The 23198-nt window shown below is 37.7% G+C and overlaps 1 protein-coding gene across 13 annotated transcripts in view; it reads right to left on the minus strand.

Moving 5' to 3' along the window:
- Nucleotides 1–23198, minus strand: part of UNC79 (unc-79 homolog, NALCN channel complex subunit) — a 117564-nt gene that overhangs the window by 38673 nt on the left and 55693 nt on the right. For 8 of the 13 annotated variants that reach the window (XR_009968340.1, XM_062637864.1, XM_062637844.1 and 5 more), the window contains 10 exons: nt 22960–23142; nt 21958–22120; nt 19033–19185; nt 16366–17589; nt 14460–14567; nt 10670–10786; nt 8603–8686; nt 6138–6240; nt 4361–4501; nt 320–358 (listed from right to left, as the gene is read on the minus strand). Coding sequence is in view for 12 of the 13 variants with exons in the window: in XM_062637864.1 (XP_062493848.1) it covers nt 320–358; nt 4361–4501; nt 6138–6240; nt 8603–8686; nt 10670–10786; nt 14460–14567; nt 16366–17589; nt 19033–19185; nt 21958–22120; nt 22960–23142 (2315 nt within the window). In the remaining variant the exon portion in view is untranslated. The remainder of the gene's footprint in view (nt 1–319; nt 359–4360; nt 4502–6137; nt 6241–8602; nt 8687–10669; nt 10787–14459; nt 14568–16365; nt 17590–19032; nt 19186–21957; nt 22121–22959; nt 23143–23198) is intronic. The other 5 variants (XM_062637824.1, XM_062637836.1, XM_062637853.1 and 2 more) reach the window with 5 other exon arrangements.

A 23198-nucleotide genomic window follows, 5' to 3' on the forward strand; every position in this document is an offset into this window, starting at 1 on the left:
TGCATGGAGATCATTTATCAAGACAAATACTGAACAAAGAACCAGCTAGAAAAACCTGCACTAAAATAGTGGAATCCAGAAGGCATCTTTAAATTTTGCCTGAATCTTTTTTCAAGTTCAACACATATGAAGATGGGTTCCTGTTCATCATCAGAACACAAAAGATACTTGAAACAACTGGAAAAGACAGGTTTTTTCCTCTTACTCACAAACCTTTATAAAGTTTTAAGAAGTTAAATTTAGGCAATTTCAGTGCCAGAGAGGAGGATACTTTAGATTAATTGTTTCATTTTGGGCAAGGTATCTTTTACTACCATACCTTTCTGCTTGATTAGAAAAACTGGTACTTGATGCCAACCTGGAATAAAAAAACATAAAAAAGTGAAGCTCACATGTGAGTTTTTTTGGTATTTAATTTCTAAGTAAGCCAATAAAGTTGTTTGGGATTGTTTTTAATAATAAACAAGAACTTTAGAGAACATTCAAAATGTCATCAGAAAGGTCTTCTGAAGAGGTCTTCTAAATTCAGTCAAATCATATTTGCACAACATATACACTCTATTCAGTCTTGCAGTCTCACAGATATTTAACAGCTTTAAACACAAATCTACTTGCCTAGCTAGCAGGAAGATAATGAAGTAAAGCTATTGCCTTACATACACATCATGTATAATTACTAACCTGGAGGGATTTGGAGAAAAAAACACATTTGCTAGAAGCTGCCTACTGACTGAATTGTTTCTGATTAACACAGCAACACTTAATTACTTAGAGATTAAGCCAAAATTCTCTACTTGGCAGTCTGAAGTAAGGCTTCCAGTTCCAGATATTGGCACCTAAATAACTGGCCTAATTCCAGAAACACGAAGTACCTATGAGCTCTTACAAGGTCAGATGAGAAATACTGGTTTCTCAAAAATCAGGTCATTTATTTTAGTACCTAAATATAGACTTTAAAGCCAAATATGGGCATTCAGTGATGAAGATACTGAACACAGTCTTAAAGAAAAACCATGCATTTCAATATCCAGGACATGTAAATGAATAGAATCAGGGCTTATATCAAAGCAACACAACTTTAATACTAAAAGTCATTAAAAGCAATCATAAAGGCATACACTGGTAGCATTTGTTACATACAAAAGACCATGCAATTCTTGCTTTCACCTGCAGCGCATCTGTATTTCAGCTGGTATCAGTTGATATGTCTAAATGGAAAGTCCATAGAGCTACACTAATTCAAATCTGCCGATGATCTGCCTTCAATGTTTATCTTTGATTCATGATCCTTTTAGGCTGGATTTAGCTGTTGCTCAATTCTCTGTCAGCCTCTGTTCTGAAGACAGTTTCTTCTGTAGTCACCACTGCAAAACCTGATAAGGGCCCTAAGGCAGCTCAGCTGAATGCATCCGTATAAACCAAAATGCATGGTGATTTTCATTATGATGCATGACAAGCTGGGGTCACAGTGCAATAATCTCAGGGTGGATTGTGCAGGGGACTGAAAACTACATTATCCTCAGCTGTCCAAGCAAAAATTAGAAAAAAACATTAGAGTCCCTGACTCCACTGTTTTTAAGAGGAGTCCAAACTAAAATACAACATAGTCATTCTGGTATGCAAACCTAATTCTGGGTGAAAACAGGTCTGAAGCTGCCTTCAGAGAATACAAACCTTGATTCTGGAATAACTATAGCAATATATATACACTAAAGTACATGAAAATTTCTGCAGAATGCAATGAGACTAATCACTTATTTTCAAAAAATTAACTAAAGCATGCATAAAATATTTCTTCTAAAAGAAATCAAAGTCCTAAGCAATGTTTTTAATCCTTGTGAATGCAATAATGCAAGTGGGGATTTTATGATAAACAAAACATTTGATTTCTAACCAGAAAAACTTCATGAGATAAGAACATTAAATACCTGGAACATCTGAAACTTGTTGAAATGTATAGCTTGTATGTATTTATCATTACTACTCTAAATATTTTGTTGCACAAAGGCCATGAACCCCCATCAGTACCTCCACCTTGCCGACCACAAAGCAGAACAGTAAATGGACAGTAGACAATAAATGGATGTGTTCAAATTTGTACATGTTAAGAACAGAAGTTAAGCTTTTCAAAGATGCTTACTAACTAAAGAATCTAAATGCCTAAATGGCTTTGAAGCTCTGAAACCTAAATCTCTTTGTAAATCAATGAAACAGGAACTAATGAGTCAAAAAACTATATTCAGGAACTAGAACATAAAGTTAAGTGCATGCCAGAGTCTTCTAAAACTGTCAAGCTGTCAGGAACTGGAATCAAGAACCTTTTCTGTTCTGAAAATAGATGCCTATCTGTACCTGCGGGAACCCAAATAACTTTTAAAAATCTTTCTATGTCTTGTTTAGGTATTCTTAAACACTCTTCATTTCCTAACTCCTTGTTTCCTCTTCTAAGCATGAAAGTAGTATTTCTTTTACTAAGAATAAAACTGCAAGTCTAATTCATTTTCACCTCTGCTGTCATATTGGTATTTAGACGTAATGATATGGCACTGCTGAATGAAAGACAATTACTTTAGTTACACAGATGAAGTTCCTGAATGCCTCTCTGTTTGTATATGCTACTTATTTTGCATACATTCAAAATAATTCCTTTGTGAGGAGCTTCTTGTTGGACTTAGAAGTAGGAAAACCACAGGACATTTACCAGGAATACCCTATGTTGCATGCCATCTGCTGCTCTAAAACAATCAGGTGTCTCACTCCAAAGACACAGTACTTCTTCCTCAAAGCACAGGAAAAGGTAGCCCACTTGACCCTCATCCCTTGATAATTTATCTTCCAAATTATTTCCTCTCTGTAGCTGTAGCACTGTTGTACTTAAAAGAATCACGCAGAATGGACAGTATCTGTCTAGATTAGAAACTTTGATTCCATCAGAGCTCATTAGCAGTGACAGCAGGGAACTGCAGCCTTGCAGCTAATGGAAGCTTGCATAATTGCAGCTAACCCTACCTGCTGTGTTTAAATGGAAGTGGGAGGTAGTGAAGAGGCAGAGCTGTGAAGAGCTGCACCCCTGCAAAAGGTACAGTCAAGAAATTTTACCTTCAGTGATTGAAAAGAACATGAAAAAAGAGAGCAGTATGTCATTTCTGCACTATTAGTGCTGTTCAGAAGTTTATTCGGAAATACCCAAAGCATCCATCCCATCTCATATACACAGAATCACACACATCATTAGGGTTGGAAGGGACCTCTGGAGATCATCTGCCTTGCAGGCCGGAGGTTGTGCAAGTGGCCAAGGCAGTAGTGACAAGTTAATACAGTAGTAATGGTACACTTCTATTATCCCATGCACACTGAGGAAAGGTCACAAGAGAAAAAGAATAGACACCAAATGTTTAAGACCTTATCAGAGACTATCTTGTGCAGCATCTGGTAAGGAAGCCCTCATAAGGAGATGCAACTCTTTACTTAGTCTTAATTAGCATACAAAATATGGTTGAAAAGTCTGAAAAGCTTCGGGTATGCTAATGAATGATCATGCCCAGGAGTCAACAGTCCTCCAGGAACAACAGAACTCAGAAAAGCTGGCCACATTTCTGCATAACTTTTAAAGCAGGAACTACATAAAAGAGAAAAATTCTGTCAAAGCAGCAAAAAGGGGTAGCTGAGAGAATTCAGCCTTTACAAGAAGCACAGAGGCTGTTTAAGAACACTACACTGGAAGCACAGGGCCAAGGTACCCCACCTGTAAGAAAAGACTTTAAGAGAGCAGAAGAAAGGAAAGGTGAGGGAGATTATTAGGAAAAAGGAAGACTTCTTCCAAGAAGCTTAAGGCACGTCTCAAATGAAAGCTGGAAAGAGCATGAATTCTGAGAGATCCAATGTAAAAACCACAAGGCAGCGAGCCAAAAAATGGTTCAAGGAGCAACTAGAAGGAGGAATAAAAACTAAGGGTAAATTTTTCTTCAAATAAAACAGGATTAGAAAGCACACCAATTGCTGCATCAGCTGCTGTTCAGGTAATACACAGGTCACCCAAGTAATATAAGGATATTGCAGAAGACTGAATTAATTCTTTACATCACTGCTTACAGTGGGACAAGCCGGAGAGAACCCCAAGATGGAACCTCCCTTTGGAGGGTAAAAAGGGAGGACATCAAATGAGCTGGCCAAAACTGAAGTGACAGTGGAATAAGTTACATAACAAAGTAATAAAATGGTGAGTAACAAAGCAAGAGACATAACCGTATGTTATTCACTTAAGGGTTCTAAAATATATAACTTCATACAGTGATGTAAATCCAATTCAAGGCACAAAATTCTTTCAATCATATGGGAGAGAGGAAAGTCCTGGATTTACCTTCCTACAGACTGCATGATGTCCAGCAGCAGAGGAGCAGCCAAGTCTGGACTAAGGTGAATGAAGGTTGAGAGCACAACTATGGCCAGGCCTAGTGTTTCTTCATCATATTCTTCAAGAATAGCCCCACAGTCATGACACCTGCAAATAATAGTTTTGAAAACTGACATTAACAAATTTTAAACGAAGTATTACTGTACATACATATATGTATAATTATGTCTTTTTAAAGCACTATTATTTAGTACACTGTATTCAAAACGTGTTTAGAAAAATAATGTAACTGTGATCTTTCTATAATTAATGACAGTCCATGGCTTTCAGACATTAATAAAGCATCTCAGCAGCTGCACTGGCTGTTTCTTCACTGTCAAATGAAGCAGGGCTACATGGCAGGCCTTCTTTTGCATCTAACTGTTAGCCAGTTCCCTCACAGTATTGCACTGCTTCAGTTTGCACCATCAAAGAGAAATCTGTAGCAGTGAGGATTAGCGCTCAGCAATGTGAACACCAGCCAATTCATGTGACTTGAGGGGGGGCAAGGGCTCAAGTCCCCGGTACTCTTCTGTTTAGCACCACAGACATAATGATAATCATAGATGATCTTAAAGATGGAACAATTTCACATTGTCCTTCATGTCAGTCATGAATTATGAATAACAAATTATACAATCGGGAAACAATGATCTGACTGGTTCCCACAGCAGTTACAGCTATTAAGAAAGAATTTAAAGGACCTCTCAGGGTCACAGAACCTAAGGTTTCAGAGAAGTTTCCTTTCCCAGGGCAGATTTGCTGCCGAGTCACTTGTCCTTCCTGAAATGTTCACAGACAACTGACTAAGCTCTGAAAGGACTCCATAATGTCTATTTATAAAGGGGATGTCAGATATAAGAGACATGAGACAGCCTTTCACAACTTATGAAAATGGCAAACCAATGTGGGAAACTTTGTCCAGTAGGAAGGCTTTCTTAATTTGATCAACTGGTTGCTAATGACTCCAACAGATTGTGGTATTTTAACTCAATGGAATTGTACAGGCAATTTTCTTGCCTTTGTCACTGAACAGAAAGAAAACATGACAACAAAATCACGAAAGTCAAGCTCAGCTGGTCTGTGTGTTAGGTGGTGTCAGAGCTTTGGTGATCAGCCTGGTGTGTCTGTCTACTAGACTGAGTGCAGAACCACAAACAAGAACTTCTGGTTTCTCTTCACAATTTTTTATCAAATCAGTGCATGGCTCCCTGCTGACTGCTCTACTCCTCTACTAAATGAGTACACTTACACTTCCTTTAGGCTTTTTAACCAATCAATTAAGGTTTGCAAACGTTTGGTGTAAGCAAGTATCAGCATTAAAAATGCTGTGCTAATTACACATCAATGGTTACCTATTTCAACAGAAATCCAAAAGAATTTTTTAAAAGGTTTTGGGTTTGTTGTTTTTTTTTTTCCCCCTAAGGTGAAAGCACTTTCTGATGGATCACAAGGAACCCTTGATTTAAAATACAAATAGAAAGTGCTCCCCATGCCTTCTGTGCACAGAAGTGCCTGAGTCATAATTTTGCCTGTGCAAATTCACATCGGTCCTATTGAATTACAAGCACATCTTGTGCGCAGTGTTTAGAAAATGTTTACCTTGGTGTAAAAAGAAAAACATATCTGAAAACTTAGCACAGAGATAAATGATAGAACGGACTTCATTTCCATGAGGTATATCTATACTTTAACCTGTTTGAAGTTCAACTACTTCTTCAGAAGGAACAGAAAAAAAACTTACTTGTCAGTCATCATAATGGGCTGGTCATCAGCAAATTCTTCTGGTGCAGGTACAAACATACTGACTATACTGGGTGCTGACAGCAAGCTAGATTTTGTGGCACCTTAAGGCAATTAGGGATAAAAAAAAAAAAAGAAAGAAAATCACTGAAGAGAAATTCAAACTGTTTGAAAAGCAGACTTCTAAAGAAGAGCCATAATGGTTCTACTGTGCATAGGAGTAAGAAATAAAGCATATCTACAAAAGGATATAGAGCACATTCTTTGCTTCTGCTAGATCATTCCAACTACCTAGAACTATCAATTAAAAAAAGAAAAGTCCATGCAGAAAAAGATAAGAAAGAACAAAATTTCCAGGAAGGCAGATGGAATTGTATCTATTCATTTTTTAGGGAGAGAGAATGATTCTACAGTTGCTATGAGACTGGACACCTGAGGATTTTCAGTCTTCCCCTGTACTTCTGGGGAATTAGCTTCCCACAGTTCTCACTGACACAGAGAAGCAAACAAGTTCATATGTCTCAAGACCAGGCCATCAATCAATTCGTGCCATCCTTATCAGAGGCATAGGAGAGAAATCGGGAAAGGACAGCTAGAAGTAATTCATATGGAGCTGAGAAACATTAAGAACATTGGACGGCTGATGATTAGAAATGCTTTCCACTGAATGTCTTCACAAGTGTCTTTATTCTCCAAACCTGAGTTTTTCAGTTGATGGCATGCTCACTGTGATCATTCCAACAAATGGGGCTCCCTTTGCTTTTGGCATATTTGTGCACCTAATTTCTGACAGAGGCTTGTTTTAAGATGCAAAGATATGTATCATGGAAGAGGCAAACTCTTGGCTTCTCTGAGTGCCGCTTTCCAGAATTACGGCAATATAGGGGTAGTCTGACAGTCTAACATCTCTTTAGTATGGTGATTGTCCTCCCTTTGTCTCTTTGTTTTCATTAAGCAGACCAACAATAACAAAAAAAGAAACAACCAAAAAAAACAAAAACAAAAACAAAACAAGAAGATAAAAAAAGAACCAAAAGAAGCAACTCTCCAGCTAGTCTAGGTGCTAAGAAAACCTCAAGAAGAATAATCAGACTCTCTCATGAGCCATCAGAAACTTGGATCAAAGCTATTGTGATGTATGAGTGATGTCATTGATCTGAGATGCCTTGTGATGATCATTTAAATATTGCTAGCAGTTTTATTCTCCAGGTCATTAAAACAGAGAGATTCAACTCTTAAAGTATCTCAGCTTTTGTTGCCACATGTAGCCGACATGATAGAGACAGCATTACTCCTGTTTCCATACAGTTCAGCTCCAATACTGAATCCAGGGAGCTCAGCTGGTAGACACTGTCACCGTGTAAGCTGTCCCCAAGGGCATCTCATTCCAAAGACCCATCTATGAAAAGCTCCTTTTGGTTTTAGGAGAGCATCAAAGCCCTTTTGACGCCAATTCAACTTCAGATTAAGTAATCCTTTATCTGCTGTCTTGCTGGTTGCTTCGTTTTACAGATTCTCTGTTATCATTTGTTCTGATAATAATTGGCTATGCAAACAAGAGGAAGCTTCTCCACCTAAGCTAGATGGAATTTCTGATGAGATAATACCAGTTACTGCAGAAAAATCAAATCTAGTATCAGATCTCAGGCAAAAGAATCCAACATGCTCCACATATTTTATGTGGAGAGATGATGGGCTTGCTTCACAAGAATGAGACAGGTCTTGAACCACCACTTCGTACTAAGTATGAAAGGAAATATTTTTTACATACAGAGTTCAGTACTTCATAATTGTCTGCTGACATTTTGTTGGATATAAGCAGACACTCCAGGAAATCCAGGATATTCTTCAGTAATGTAGGAATCCATACAGAATGAAAATCTACAGGAGTAGATACCTAGCCATTTCTCCTCCACACACAAATGAATAACAATCCTTCTGCAATATCTTCGGAAGTTTCACTGTCATGTTCTCTAGATACAAGACCCGCTGCAGCACACAAATGCTAAAACAGTCATAATGCAGGTTACATTGTTGGAATAAGATTTCACTACTCAAAATAAAAACGTCCTCTCTCCTGCACTGAACAGCAGGAAAAAAGCCATGATTTATGCAAAGAAGGTAGGTCACTGGCCCACTACAAGGCAGTAAGAAAGTCTGGATGTACTTTGGCCATGAGGGAAAAGAGTTCATAAAAAAATGAGATTCAACCACAGTCTGTATACAGAATCTTTTCTTTCCAGGTTGACAGCCAAAACAAACAGTAGCAAAGCCAGCACTCCTTATCAGTTGCCTCTGTCTTAAATTAAATGTCTTGTCTAATAATTTTTCAACAACCTACAATCTGCAGGACAGTTGAGGGTTTTAATACAGCTGAATGGAGCATAAAATTCAGCACCATTCAGCACCCAAAAACTTCCTGGCACTCTTAGTGGAGAGATCAGGTCAAATGGGCACTGAACTAACCTCTGATTCTTAGTGGCGGTCCCTCCAAGTCGGGGTTTAGGCAAACAGGGACATTGCACAGCCGCTTTCCATGCTGTATCTGCTCTGTGAATAAATACAGTACTTCAGTCTCCAGAATTATGAATCCAGCATCTGTCACAAGCACCACAAGTCTTAAACAGTTAAAACAAGAGAAAGACAACAGGTATTAGATAAAAAACTGAAGAGTTAGTTTTTTTAAGTATTGAGAAGGAGGGGAGGAGGGCAAGGGAAAGATGAAGTTAAGTCCACAAAGGAAAAAGGACATAGCCTATCACCAAAGATGGCATTTTAGAAAAGTGTCATTAAACAAGAAAGAAAGTTGTAGCAGTTAAGATTCAACAAGATACAGAATATAAGCCAGAAAAAGACAGTTTATAAATACCAGCAGACTAGAAGTCAGGTATAGTTTGTGCTGACATAAGCTAGACACAAAATGGTTTTATTTTACAATTAGCAAGCTTGGGAAGAAATGCTTTGAAATAACAAATGAAAGAGACACATGCTGCCTACCAATGTTTAAGGAAAAAAAAAAAAAAGCATGCATGAACTAAGCACACATCATATTTATGGGGGATAATGGGGGATAAGACTATTTGCTAGTTGTTATACCTGAGTCTAATGACTCTCAAATTCTGGTGTGACACTGAAATGACAAATTAGTCACACTAACCATTTGCCTTAAAAAAAACTTTTTTCTGTCCAAATATTTTAACTTTGAAGCTAGTGGTTGAAAAGGAGACCTGGAGATGCAAAGTCTTCCAGAAAAGCACATTTTACTTTGTATCCCCATGCTTGGAGGCCTTTAGCAGGAATGAATGCTGAAGGGAAAAGTCACAGATGTGAGGAAAGCTAATGGACTTGGAACAAGATTAACAAGACACAGTTCCTAAGTGGTTTTGAGTACTGACTTGTTCTTCTTGAATAGAAGCTAACTACTTCTTGCAGAATGAAAGCAGTAACATTTTCATATCTCAACCCCTGCCTGAGAAACTAAGTTCAATAAACAAACTTACCTGCTGACAGGACAAAAAAACTGTTTTTGTTTTTGTCAATAATAACTCACTGTTATTATTGACAAATTCTGACCTTTATGATTTAAGCATCTCATGCTGAGCACGTTACTCAGCAGACTGGAATAGACAGGATAATCCTAAACTATATACCATACCTTTAGCCATTCTTTCCCTATAAGATTTAGTCAGATGGAACTCAATGCTGAAGACTGAATTAAGCGAACATTCTAACAGCTGTCCAGAACTGGAGGCGACAGATTCATTGAGCATGCTAAGTTTCATATAACTTTTTAAGCATTTCTTTCCCTGGATGCATCTAGATCTGCTGCCAAATTCCTAAGAAGAATGATTCTGTATTGTCACTAACATCAAGATGGCCAATAAAATATCTAGCATTTATGATAAACCAGAATGTATTCATTGTTTAATCACATCTGCAATAAATTTGGTCAAAAATGAAAATATTTTATAGAGGAAAAAATACAAATAAAACACTTGAGTAATGAGGAAATTACGTGCTTAATTCAGTTTTCATTGCTTTGCATTCATCTTAAAGGGAGAAAAAAAACATGTCAATGTGCGAACAGAAACTTCAGGTGTTCAGTGTGAGCTGGCAGAAACTTTTCTAAAGAGAAACAAAACTGTCTGATATAAGGCACAAGTCCTTGGTGTACCAACACCATTATAAATATACATGCAGATAAATGACTCCATGCACAGGGATGAAACTCTATACCTAATGAAATCAACAGTGATACTTCCATTTAATTCAATGAGGCCAGGAAATAATCCAAGTGATATGCAGTACTGTAGGTGCATCCCTGTACCAGAGTGACTACCTCCCAGATAAACGTAAATTATTCCAATTCATACTAGGTGACAATCTGGTACTCACTATAAAATTTTACTTTAGACTTCAGATTGATTACTCATCTGCAATGGTAAAATAGAAATACTCAATTTTTTTTAATTAACTGGTACAGAAAATAATTGATTTAGGAAACAGAAATAAAGAGCAATAAATGCAGCTCACCAGTATCCCAAGTGCTGATATTGTGGGGAGCACTAGACTGGTGTTCCAGCTGCCTCTTCATTAGCTGGTTCATAGTCAGAGCTCCCAAAGAGCCTCTTTTCATTTGTCTGAATTGAGCTGCAAGTCAGAAATGCAAAAGGATTTCAGGGGCTCAGACAACACTTAAAACTACTCTTATTTCCTGATCTTATACACCAGCATGAGATAAATACTGAAAGGACAATGACTGCTTGCTCTAAGGATCTTGCTCAAGCCAATATGCATTTTTCACACAGCTACACTGGGAGCAATTCTGGCCCCACTGCTACCAGTTATAAGTGACTTGGATTCAGGATCTAATCCTCTGTATCAACTGTCAATGTCTTTTTGTCTCCGAATACCGTGAAAGCTCTTTAAAACATCTGGTATCTGTGAAGTGTAAGGTACTACCGAAAATTCCCATGCTGACAGATGACAAATGCATACTTGAATCTCACTTATGTACAATGTGCGAAGAAGGAAACTCAGTCTCCTCCCAGCAAAATATGAAGGACTTCTCTGTCGATGTTCACTGTAGGAAAACAAATCCACTGTGTTCCACCAGCTCCCTTCATGGGTGACAACGAAAACAGACCTCCTAAATACCAGCCACTCAGGCACAGCACCTGCACATTCTTCCCAAGTGTGAAGCCAGCATGTCTTTGAAGATGGGTCCCTTTTGTAACTTGACTGCCATCCTTCTTACACAAAAGCTATCAAGCTGCAAGCATTTACTTTTTCTTCATCTGACTATTTACAATACTTTAAATACATATTACTGTTTGCTTTAAGAGATATGTCTTACTGAATAATACACACACAAGAAAAAAAAAGAATTGTGAATTTCAATTTTAAGTCTTTTTGGTAATGTATTTTATAAGTGTTTAAATGGAGGAAGAAAGAGATCATATACAGCTCCTGACTTTCTTACTTTTTTCTCCATTCATAAGAAAATTCAAATTAAATGAGCAAAATACATTCACTTTGACAGTGGAATCTGAGCAAAAAACATGAAAAATCTCTGAAACCAAAAAACAGTATGAAGGCAGAGTTTTAATTTTAAAACTGCCTGCGCAAGGCATGTGAAACTGCTGACACGCATCTCCATGCAGGAAAGCTTCTAAAAGGTTGCCTTACACGTGTGTTTAAGTACTTTCTTCAACAGGGCCTTAAAATGAGGGTGACAAAGCAGTGTCTTCTCCTAATGATTATTTTCACCTGCAACTACATTCAACATCTTAAAAAGAGTATTAATATAGTATCAGGTAGTTTTATTCTAAAATTTCAAACAGTACCCACCTAAACTCTGAAAATAAACCTAAAATTTCACATTATTAACTGTGATGAAGAAATACAGACAAACTGTAAGTTTCAGAAAGCTCTCTGGGGCTGAGTGCCTTCTCCTAAACTTGCTCTACTCAGTTGCTGAGAGTTTTAAATTCAGAGAAAGCAAAGTAACACCTAACAAAACAAATACAGGCCCTGACTAATACTAAACACAATGATAACTTCAGTGGGAATATGCACACTGAAATTATTTTATTAGGTGAAGTAATACAAGTTTTCCTTCATTATATCCTCTCAATGTACCAGAGTGAACATAAACTCTATTTTGGTCCAAGTACAAACTTCTCCAGCATTGCTACAAAGCAGCCATTGTGTAACTGAACTTCTGGAATTGAACCAGACCAAGAGACTATTCCATGTTTCACTTTCAAAAGTTGTATTGCAGCTGCCTTTCACAGCAAATTAGGAGAAAAATAGAATTTCCATCGTTCCCAGGGCAAGGATTTTAAACAGATGCTTTATCACTTTATCAAGCATAGAATTTCTTGATGAAAGAGCAGCAATTAACATTAGAACTGACAAGACTGCTTGGAGTGCAGATGACTGTCAAAATATAGACAATTATCTCTTTGAATTTTCTTAATGGCTTTTGCAATTGTAATTTAAAAAATCCATGCATATTTCACCTAATTGGGCTATTACTGAGCATGTTTGGATTTCCAGGGTTATTTACCTGGTTTCACAAGGACAGCCATGATTTTAAATATTGGTAAGTGAAGAATAAAATCTAAAAACCAAAAAACTGAGAGAACTATCAGCCTTTGAACAGTGCCGGAGCCAGGCTATTTGCTGTGGACCAGCATATGACTTTTCATGCCTATGACTGTCTAGTGGGATAGGGAGGGAAGTTTTACTTGATTGGGTGTTCTACAACAAACCTAACAATCATGAGATCAGTAACCTTCATGTAATAGCTGGTGCACTTTTCATAGGTTAGCTTGTGATCTAGTCAATCATCCCTCCATTGCTTTGGAATGCTCTACTCAAGAAAAGAAGTCCAAAGGCAGTATCTTCCTATCACAGTTAATGATGCATGCTTTCTATGGCCATGCACTGGCTGTACAAGTAATGTTATCTACATTATCTATTTGTGTTACAGAAATGCCTTATGCTCACATTCCTGATAAATACTCACTATGCAAAGCACTTGTAAAGACACATAAGTAGAAGGTCAAAAGTATTTCAGTCTAAATGGATGAAAGACACAATGGAATCATTCATGTTCCTTTTTGCAGTTGGAAGCTGAGGCTCACAGAAAGAGGAAAGAAATATTTACAAAGGGGAAAAGAATATTTACAAAGGAATGTAGGCTCAATATCACACAGACACTATTCCCAATTTCATATACTGGAATCTACAGGGACAACCAGCACTCAGTGAAACCACAGACAGACCTTAAGTAGCAGCTTTTTAGCTGCTTTAGTAAGTGACATCTGTACCGTTAGGTGGTCAACAAATGTACACTGACTACACAATGCACATGACACAAGATGCTTGTGGTAAAACTGCAGAGGAAACCTGCCACTTAGAGTACTCATCTAGCATGTCTAAAATAATAGAATCATAGAATAGTTAGGGCTGGAAAGGACCTTAAGATCATCTAGTTCCAGCCCCCCCTGCCATGGGCACAGACACCTCACACTAAACCATGCCACACAAGGCTCTGTCCAACCTCACCTTGAACACTGCCAGGGATGGAGCATTCACAGCCTCCCTGGAATAAAAGCAGGTCATCATTTCCCCTTGCTTTTCTACCAATCAGAATCCTGCCCACAGCTTTTGGCTGTGTTGTGTGTTACTTAACATTACCTAGAAGGACACACTAGTCCGGATTTTGTTAGTGTTCTAAGATGTCTCTACCTTCCAGCGTTATCTACATCTGCTCCGTTAAGCCATGTGCCACTATCTACTTAAACCAACCCAGTTCACTTTCCACTGAAATGAGTATGGGAGTCTCAGATGTATAGTTACCACATTTCAGCAAGCAGCTGAGTAAGTGGCATTTCAAGACATTTTATAAAAATTGCAAGAGATTTTTTTTCCTAAAGTACAGCAAGAAATGTACTGAAGACCACAGTAAAAGCCCTGTGAGCTTTCTTCTGCTTCTGTGCACTGACAGTTGACAACGCTTTCTCTTAGTGGAAAATGAACATCTCACTTTAGAGAAATACTGCTTTTAGCTGATGCCTACACTAATTCAAGAGAACCACATTTGTCAAATTTGCCATGTCACAACAGAAGATCTTGCAGCCACTAACTGCTAAAATCTTGCTGATCAACAGAGATCTAACAGATATGATATTCAACACAGCTGTACTTCCAAGAATCAACGAAACTCAGGGGAAGGCATTTACTATACATAATATGCATCTGACGCACAAATACAGCAACCTAGATTTAATGCTCAAACCAAAGGTAAACTTACTTGATATGGAGGAGTGACTACTTGTCTCTGGGACTCCTGCTTCAAGGGTCGGTGCAGATGATGACTCTCTTGGCATTTCCAGTGTTGAAAGTCCCTTGGCAGCAGGATCTGCACGTGAAAATTGTGCTTAAACTCTCAGCATATAGAATCAATAAATATTTTCCATCCACATTCTCCCTGGATGCATTTTTCACATCTTTTTCAGACATCCATTCACCATCTGGCATTCCCAGCAGTTTTAAAAAGATTCAGTGTGTGTGTTGTAAGAATTCTTATAGATTCACACAGATCTACTGCTTCAAATCACTTTTTAAAGGAGATTTCTGCCTATGATCTCTAGAGCTCAAACCTAACAAACACACATACGGTTGATTTTGATCCCACTCAAGAGTGATTATCAGAAGCACCAAAAATAAGAGGTACCACTGATGTAAAGCTATGTTAAGTGACCACTTAGCATCTTTCAAAAGCCTTATCTCCAACGTTACCAGTATTCATTCAAAAGACTGCTAATCTAACAGATGATCCTAAAGATTCACAGAGTTTAAGATTCTATCTTTAAAAAGAAAATTAAGCTATTAAAACTACTTTTTTGAATAACAACTGATACTGTAATATGGGAGAATAAAGCAAAGAAAGTTTCAAGTGTTGATGGCTGGTTTCAGTGTATCCTATAAAAATGAATATGTATCTGTGTTGTAGAAAGTCTCAGGCAGGAAACTGTAGCCCATCATCATGCACTTGAAGAAACACTCATTTGGATATTTAATTTCGAGATCAGTTATATCAAAAACCTTTCGAAAACATATGGAAGTATAACAAGCTGAAAAACCTTGAGTAAGACTTTGAAATTATAATCAGCCCATTGTGATGGCAATATTAAGCCTACTAAATTGAATTATAACACATATGTTCTCAAGTAAACAAATTAATAAAGCTAAACAAAGCAAAATATAACAAGATGTATTAAACTATCAAAGTCACTAAATTCCCTAGGTAACTGAATAGCCAGTATCAACCCGTAAGGTAAATAAGTACTTCATGAGTCACTGTGAATGTTTTATGCTCCCCATGGATGACATACCTAGAGGTATTCAGCCAAATGACCACCATATATGCTATAATCCTAGGCTCCACATGGTGTTTCAGAACTGGGACAGCCCTTCCAAGCAGTTTCAAGGATGACAGTGTTAAGATACTGAATGAAAACTGCCCCTTTCTAATGGTTAACAAAGCATATCAGTCTAATTATGCAATTCTTTCACTGGCAACAAAGAAGATTCCTGATGCTTTAACTTAAAACCTTTAACATATACAAGCCACGTAGATTTTGTGGATACCCAACACAAAGAAGGCTACAAAACCTTTTAGTGTATAAAAAAAAAATACCTGCATCTGATCCTAAATTCAAACTGTGGTTAATTCCAATTGCTCTTATTTCTGAAGTCTACAGTCTGCTCAGTTTTACCCTTTGTGACTCAGTCTGTCGGCCACCGCCTTACACTTGCAGAAGAAACAAAAGGCCAAAAATCACATAAAAGAGCATCAGTGTAGCATGGACTAGACTAGCAGGATAGAAGGCATAGAAGTGTGACAATCTTTCTGACTTCCCACATAAAGAGGCCATGGAGTTTCACTCCGTAACCTGGATATCAGATCCAGCATTTTTGTTACTGAGCTCCACCTCCTTTTCAAATGGGCCCTTGCACATACTAACCTGTATGGTTAGCACATTCATTGCAAGAAACACACACCTGAAAGCATTCAGCTAGCTCAGATCACATCAGATGTTATATATACACATCTCTCCCTATACATATACTTACACATCTCTCTTTACACTGGTCTGTTACTTAAATCTTCATACAGTAATAAGCCTTTTAAATGGGTCAGTAATTGAGCTCACCTGCCTCCTTCTGCTCTCCCAGCTTGTCAAGGATGTTGAAAGAAATGTCCAGGTATTCTCTCTGAATTGCACTCACAGCAATCTTCCTCTGTTTCCTCTGGCGAGGGACAATCTGAATCTTGAATTCTGACTCTTCTGTCTCCTCTTCTTGTTTCTGCTCCATGTTTTGTTCAGTGTCAGACTCTGCGTTGGCATCAAGTTTACCACTTTCTGTTTGGTTTTCAGAATCTTCGGGGACTTTAATAAGGACTGTCTTTACATTTGGGCTTGGAATTGCTCCACTAGATCTAATTTCCTCCATGCTGAGCTCAGAGTTATCATCAAGGGACATTTCTGGAAGGGCAAATGACTTCTGCAGCAGGTCTCTTTTCTGTTTCAGTGTTAGTGGGCTCCCACAGGACATCTCCTGAAGTTCTTCTGGCTTAACTAACTCTGATGAGTCCTTTTGATCTTTGGGAGAAATGGAAAGGATGTCCTCTATTCCTGCTGAAGCACTGTTGCTTGTATCCTTAGAACTAAAGTCTTTGGAGCAATCTTCAACGCTGAACTGGACTAGTGGTGTTGTGCTGAGGCTGAATGCAGAGACATTGATAGGAGTTGAGGGAAATGACGCAGTAGTTTTCCCAGAGACCTCATCATTCAGCTGGTTTGTTGTTTCTTCTTCTTCATCACTCTCCACTATTCTAAGGGGAGGAAGTGGTTCAAAGACTAAAGAGTCACTGTCTGAAGTGGAGAGTACTGAATGCTTTTCAGGACCCGATGTTGAGTCAGAGGACAAATCTATCAGATCTAAATCTTCCTTAGGACTACCAGATTTAACCGGAGAGTCCACTTTCACTTCGTAGGTTTCCATGCAGTTTAGCCTAACTTCTGGTATGACAGGTCGTCTTGTTTCCTGGAAACTCTCCGTGCGAGGAAGATTTTCTTGTGTTTCTATATTTTCAGGTTTAGTAGAAGAATTGTGTCCAGATCGTCCATAATCACTCTGCCGGTGTATGGCGTAAGCAGCAGGGACAGGAGGTTTTTCTAAGTCACACCGGTCTATGCAGGACTTCCTGCGATGTTCATCTAATGAAAACAACAGGGAGTCTGCATTCCCTATATCAAGAGATTTTTGTTTTAGAGAGCGCAGTTTTTTTTTCTGAATGCTTTCTTCTCTCACACAGCGTAGAATACTGTCTTGTAAGGCCCCCGTCTCTCTATATTCAGCCAGCTCTATTTCACCTGATTAAAACAGAAAGAGCTAATACTACCTCAGTTGTAGACTTCTGGCATATATCTTCATCTTTATCTCACAATTCAATATGATAACTTCAGAGACACTTTACATAGAGTTTTACAATGAACAAGAACAAAAGCTACTATTTGGGTAATAGGGTTTATCTAAATTCTATCCAAATTCTACTTATCCCGGACAGATGCACCCTGAAGATAGACTGTTTAATGTTATGCATTGAAAAGAAAATGTCACAGACAAATAGTTTCTATAGACACTTGGGACAGCTGCATTAGGCATGAGAAATGAAAGGAGAAATGAACTACACAGACCACTCTGAAAAGGTTTCAAAATAATTTTGGACTAAAGCACGTAACTTTTACATCAGCGTATATCAGAGTACACCTATGTGTTATTTTCTTCAGCAAACTGGGCTATTTTAAACCATTTTAGGGTTTTGGCATTTTAGGGTGCTTCTAATTCAAGAAGCAAAGGTAGCAATAGCAGTGAGGATGTGGCAGCACAAGCCTGAGATCAGACAGATGTTCACAGAATTTTTCCCCCAGTGATCCTAGACCCCAGCAGAGTTTAGAAACTATCACACCGCAAAGTCATGCCTCCCAGTCCTAAGGAGGAGTAAAGTGCACACAGTTATACTTGCTGCCGCTGCCACTGCATTGGTATTTTGCCCTGTTAACGCATTCATTGAGAACATTTCAAAAGGTTATCACTGTTGTTATTATGAACGATGCATATTCACATAAACCAGAATATTCCTGGTCATTATTATTGCCATATTTCAAAATGCTCCACATGTGAATCACCATGCAAAAAAAGCAGTGAGAAAAGTTAAAGGAGACATTTGCCCTAGTCAGAATCATTGTTCCCTCACGCTCCCACCCGCCGACCTGGTGCATATACCTGAAACAAAAGAAGGTAGGTGGGTGGTGGTGGACATCTCTTTAATTTTTTTAGGCTATTAATTTCAAAAACAAAATCCTGCCTATTTTTTGAACCACAAAAATTGACCCTTTTTACCAATGGAAAATCATAGTATTTGCAGCAGCAACAACAAATTCGCTTACCCTAGAGTCCCACCTCATCCAAAGAAAAAAAATCAATTTCCGGGAAAAAAAAAATTTGAGTAAAAATCTTCAGCCCAATGGTGGAAGAAAATGGCAAGAAACCCTCTTAAAAATGTTTATATTCAAAGGAGCTTAAAGTTTCAGAAAACAACTGCTGGTTTTAGATATTTTTTAATATGGAGTGCCTACTTTCCTGTAAGAGACTTCATTCAGGGAAACAAGGAGTACCAGCTCTCAAAAGCCAGACAGAGCATTTGGATTCAAATTGGGCAATTCAATAAACTCTACAAAGAAAGGTGGTAGCTTGAAACCAAGAGTGGGAAATTGTGTTTCTGCATGAGTTTATACCGACAAAACAATTCATACTTCTCTGAGCATTCATCTCAACTGGTTGATATTTCACCATTTTGCTGCCACCAATTCTTTTCAGTCTTGCAAAGAAAGTTTGAGATTCTTTATTGCAAGGTCCAGTTGGTGTATCATGAATATCAGATTCATCAAAAACACTGTCTTCCTCTGCTGGAGAAAGAAAAAACTTTATTACTCTTTAGAGAGTGCAATTCCTTGAATGAAAAGCTGTCTATGTAACAAAACCCCAGCTAGTTTCAATTAAACTTGAATTGGAAAATGAAGAATCATCTGAAGTTTGCAAGAAAATTTATATCCCAAGTATAACTTTGCCATTCTTGCTAAATCTTGAATTAAGGTCAAAAAGGAACGAGAGAAATGAAAAATTGGTTACAATGCAACAAAAGTATACCAAAGCTTTTATCATAGTAAGCTCATCTTTTCTTCTGGTAATAATACAGATTTTTTAGATGGAAGAAATAAAACAGATCTGAACACTAACTTGAGTAAATAACTTCTATAGTGAGAAACAGTAAATTGAAGAATATTGAAATTAGTACAAGAAATGCACAGTCAGTAATAAACCAGCAAAACAGGAAGGTGAAAAAGGAAGAAACTGAACATCTTGGGAAGCTGGTAATAGTAACAGCATAAGAACTAAGAGTATGAATCATGAAAATATTGATTGAAGTAGAAATAGTAAACCTTCATGCTCTAATTTGAGCCCTTCTGGATGAAAGTGTCAGAGAGAAAGATCCAAATCTATTTATCCATCAAAAAATAACATCACTTGTATGAAAATGATATAAAAAAAATAAAAAAGGAAAAATCCATATCTATCATGTCTAGTGATTCATCTCCAATGAAACCAGAAACATGACTGAGACAATAAAGAAAATGGAGCACTCAAGAGAAAAAAAAAGTTTGCTTTGCTTATTCTAGTAAGCAAACATGGAGAGGAAATGCATTTGGAGTCTAGGAGGCAACTAAGCCAAAGAGTTAGAATGGCCAAAATTGAAGACTTAAACTGGATGTTAGTACCTTTAGCTTTGAACTTGCTGGAAACACTCTGGGCAAGAAGTTATGGAACTGCAACCTAAAAGCATCAGGGATAAGATACTTTACTGATACGATGAATCCAGAAAAATCAAAGTTGATAGCACAAATTTCTACAGGGACTGGGTTTAATAAATTAGAAGATCACTTTTAACGTCATGTCCTACGTGTCTAACTTCTTCCCTTTGGCAAAAAATGCTTTTTCACACAAGATTTATCAGCTCTACACCAGTCTGTGCACTTGCCATGACTGCCATAGAAGTTTGGCAGCAAAATAAGGAAGAAGTTTCCATAATGGGAAAATCCATCTTTAGCATGGGGATTTTTGTTGCTTGACAATGAAATCCTCATATGTTCATCATCTGAACACCACCTTTGATGATGACAGCAGCATGCACGCTACCTGATCAGAGACTAAACAAACCTCCTTAGTAAAGGTGGGAAAGGCTTCAACTTTCCAGGTCCCTCCGGAATTACAATGACTGTTTCTTGCAAGTGGAACAAAACTTTTCTACATCTTCTTTTTTCTGTAGCACTTCAGCAAAAAAGGACAACTACCCTACAATTAAGTCAGCATCTACAGAGTAAAATTAGACCATTTATGGTCCTTTGCCTTTGAGCAGTCACAAGCACTTCATAACAGCTTTGGAAAGCAAGTAAATATTATTCTCCCTAGTTTAAACATAGGGAAACGATGATGTGAAACACAAGGCCACCCAGGGAATCAACATTACACATTGGATTCGAGCACCAAATCTTCTACACCTAACTTTGCACTTACTGTGAAGAGCAAGCTGGGTATTTAGGCACCCCACTTTGTCTTAGAAACATCTCAGCATCAATCCAGAAACTGAATGCATTTCATAAATGTATTATTACTACCCTCAGCATTACTAAGTCATGAGTTAAGTCATTAACTCATCCCAAAACACAGAAATTCACATTAAGTTCAGTTATCTAAACCCTCTAAGCCCTCCTCTAGTATTACGAAACTTCCAAATGAGTGAGAATATGCAATACATCATTTATATCCATTTTAAGCCTGTTTTAATTTGCTGAAGCTGAGTAATAGGGTGTTCAAGTAAACAAAGTTTTGTATCCTTGTTCTGCTGGACTTCTTTCAATGAGCAACAAGCAGCAAAAGAGGAAAAGGTAAACATGCATAAAAAGTGCTTCTCGCATTCTTCTTCAGAAGTTTGTTGCACACTAGGAAGACTGTTTTGAGGAAGATGTAAATAGGGAATGAGCAGCTAAAAGACAAAATAGCTGAAAGGCACTACAGATTAATATCAAAAGAACCTGTTAAACTTTGGCCATAAATACTTATCACATAATAAACTTCACAATTGTAAGGAACTACACTCCGCAACATGATGTTATTTCATACCCCAACCTTAAACTAGTTCACACCATCACAGTACCTCTGATATAGCTAGCGGCACATACAGAGTTAAGAATTGGACACAGACTGTAAAGGTAAAACCTTTCTCTTCCAGCTTTAGACATCTACATCATTGCTATTATGCCATGTTATTATAAAGTATAATCAGAATGTGGTGGCAGGCTTGTTGCATGCCTTGTCTGTGGGCATGGCTGGATAATATTGTCATAGAAGAGGTCAAGGACTATCCAGGCATGATAACAGAACTACTCGGTCTATAGTACATTCCCTTGAGATGTTGGACTGCTGTGATATACTTCACCTACAGAAATTGCGTATTTCTTTTACTATAGACAGCTATAGCCAGTCAGATAAGTCACACCTTGGACTTAATTTTGAGTATTACGTTCTAAAATTCAGACCATTATTTACCAGTTTCTACAACATCTGCAAGACCTAATGAATTAAATCAATGACAATGACAAAAATGAGAGGATTAAAAGTACCTTTCTCCTTTTCACTGTATCGGCTTATGTTACTGTTGTCACTATACAAAGGACCAGCAGTTGCATGGGGCTTGCAGCTGTGATATTGAGCGTTGAGGGTATTGACTGTGATGTGGATTAGGTGAAGTACAATCTTGCTGATTTCACAGTCTCTGTAGGGGTACTGTTCGGTGAAAGAGAAGAACTTCAGCTTAAAAACTAACTTTTCTCCTCGGATAAACATTTAGGCAGTAGAACAGAAAAATGACAAGAATACTGTCAGCTGGATGCCCTTTTCCTTCCTTTGATCATACACTTCTAAATATATCACAAGAAGGAGAACTTTTTTCAGCTTTGTATATTTTTTACATGGAATTGTTTAAAGATATTAAAAAAAATCCTATTACTAACATTTAATATATTGTTCTCTTGACTTTTATATGATAAAACCAACTATTAATAATAATGCAAAAGATCTCTCATAAGAACTGTTCTCCAAATACTCTGTTTTAATCGGCACATTATCATTCATTTTAGTATCTCCACTTTCTTGTGTGCCCTACAGAGCTGCTAGAAATCTGTTAAGCATAAAGGTATTCACAGCTCCATTTTAGTGCCTAAACACATTACATTTTAACACTACTCCCTAAAAAGCATCACTCAAGAGAATACAAGTGTTAAACTGACACCCCCTCTTATTTAAAGTCTTTTTTTTAAAACTAATTCCAAGTTACTTGAAATACTCTTCTTTGGAACTTTACATAGTGTTTTCCTATTTTCAAAACCATGTTTTTCTTTCTCGGGTAACTATGTAAAAGACAATGTAGATAACAGAAGCAAAGGGTCAGTAGCACAGATGAAAGTTTAACTATTTCAGATGTTGACATTAAATGCAGTAAGCCAACCAGAGAAAAGTGTCCTTTACAGTTCCTCTCACTTGCATTGCAGCTAGGTTTTCCATGTTATAAATTTCAAATTGAAGTGTAAATTTTCACTATTCACAAAAAAGGTGAGGACACTCACCTTATAGAGAATGACAAGCAGAGCCTTTAACCACATCTGCCGAATGTGAGGTTTGAGGGACCAGAGGGAGCAGCGAGGAGGCTGCTGAAAGTAATGCCTTAGCTGAGGACAAGTGCAATATTTCAACACCTGCACCACCAAGGGAAGAAGGTGTTTTCCCAGGTTGATGTTATAGTCCATCACCTGAAAAGAATATTAACACAGGAGTTAACAAAATCCAGTGATGCTGAAAAGCAGAA

Source organism: Pezoporus occidentalis, unplaced genomic scaffold (genome assembly GCF_034315485.1).
Source record: "Pezoporus occidentalis ecotype Australia unplaced genomic scaffold, CSIRO_AGI_Poc_V1 ctg115, whole genome shotgun sequence".
NCBI lineage: Eukaryota > Metazoa > Chordata > Aves > Psittaciformes > Psittacidae > Pezoporus > Pezoporus occidentalis.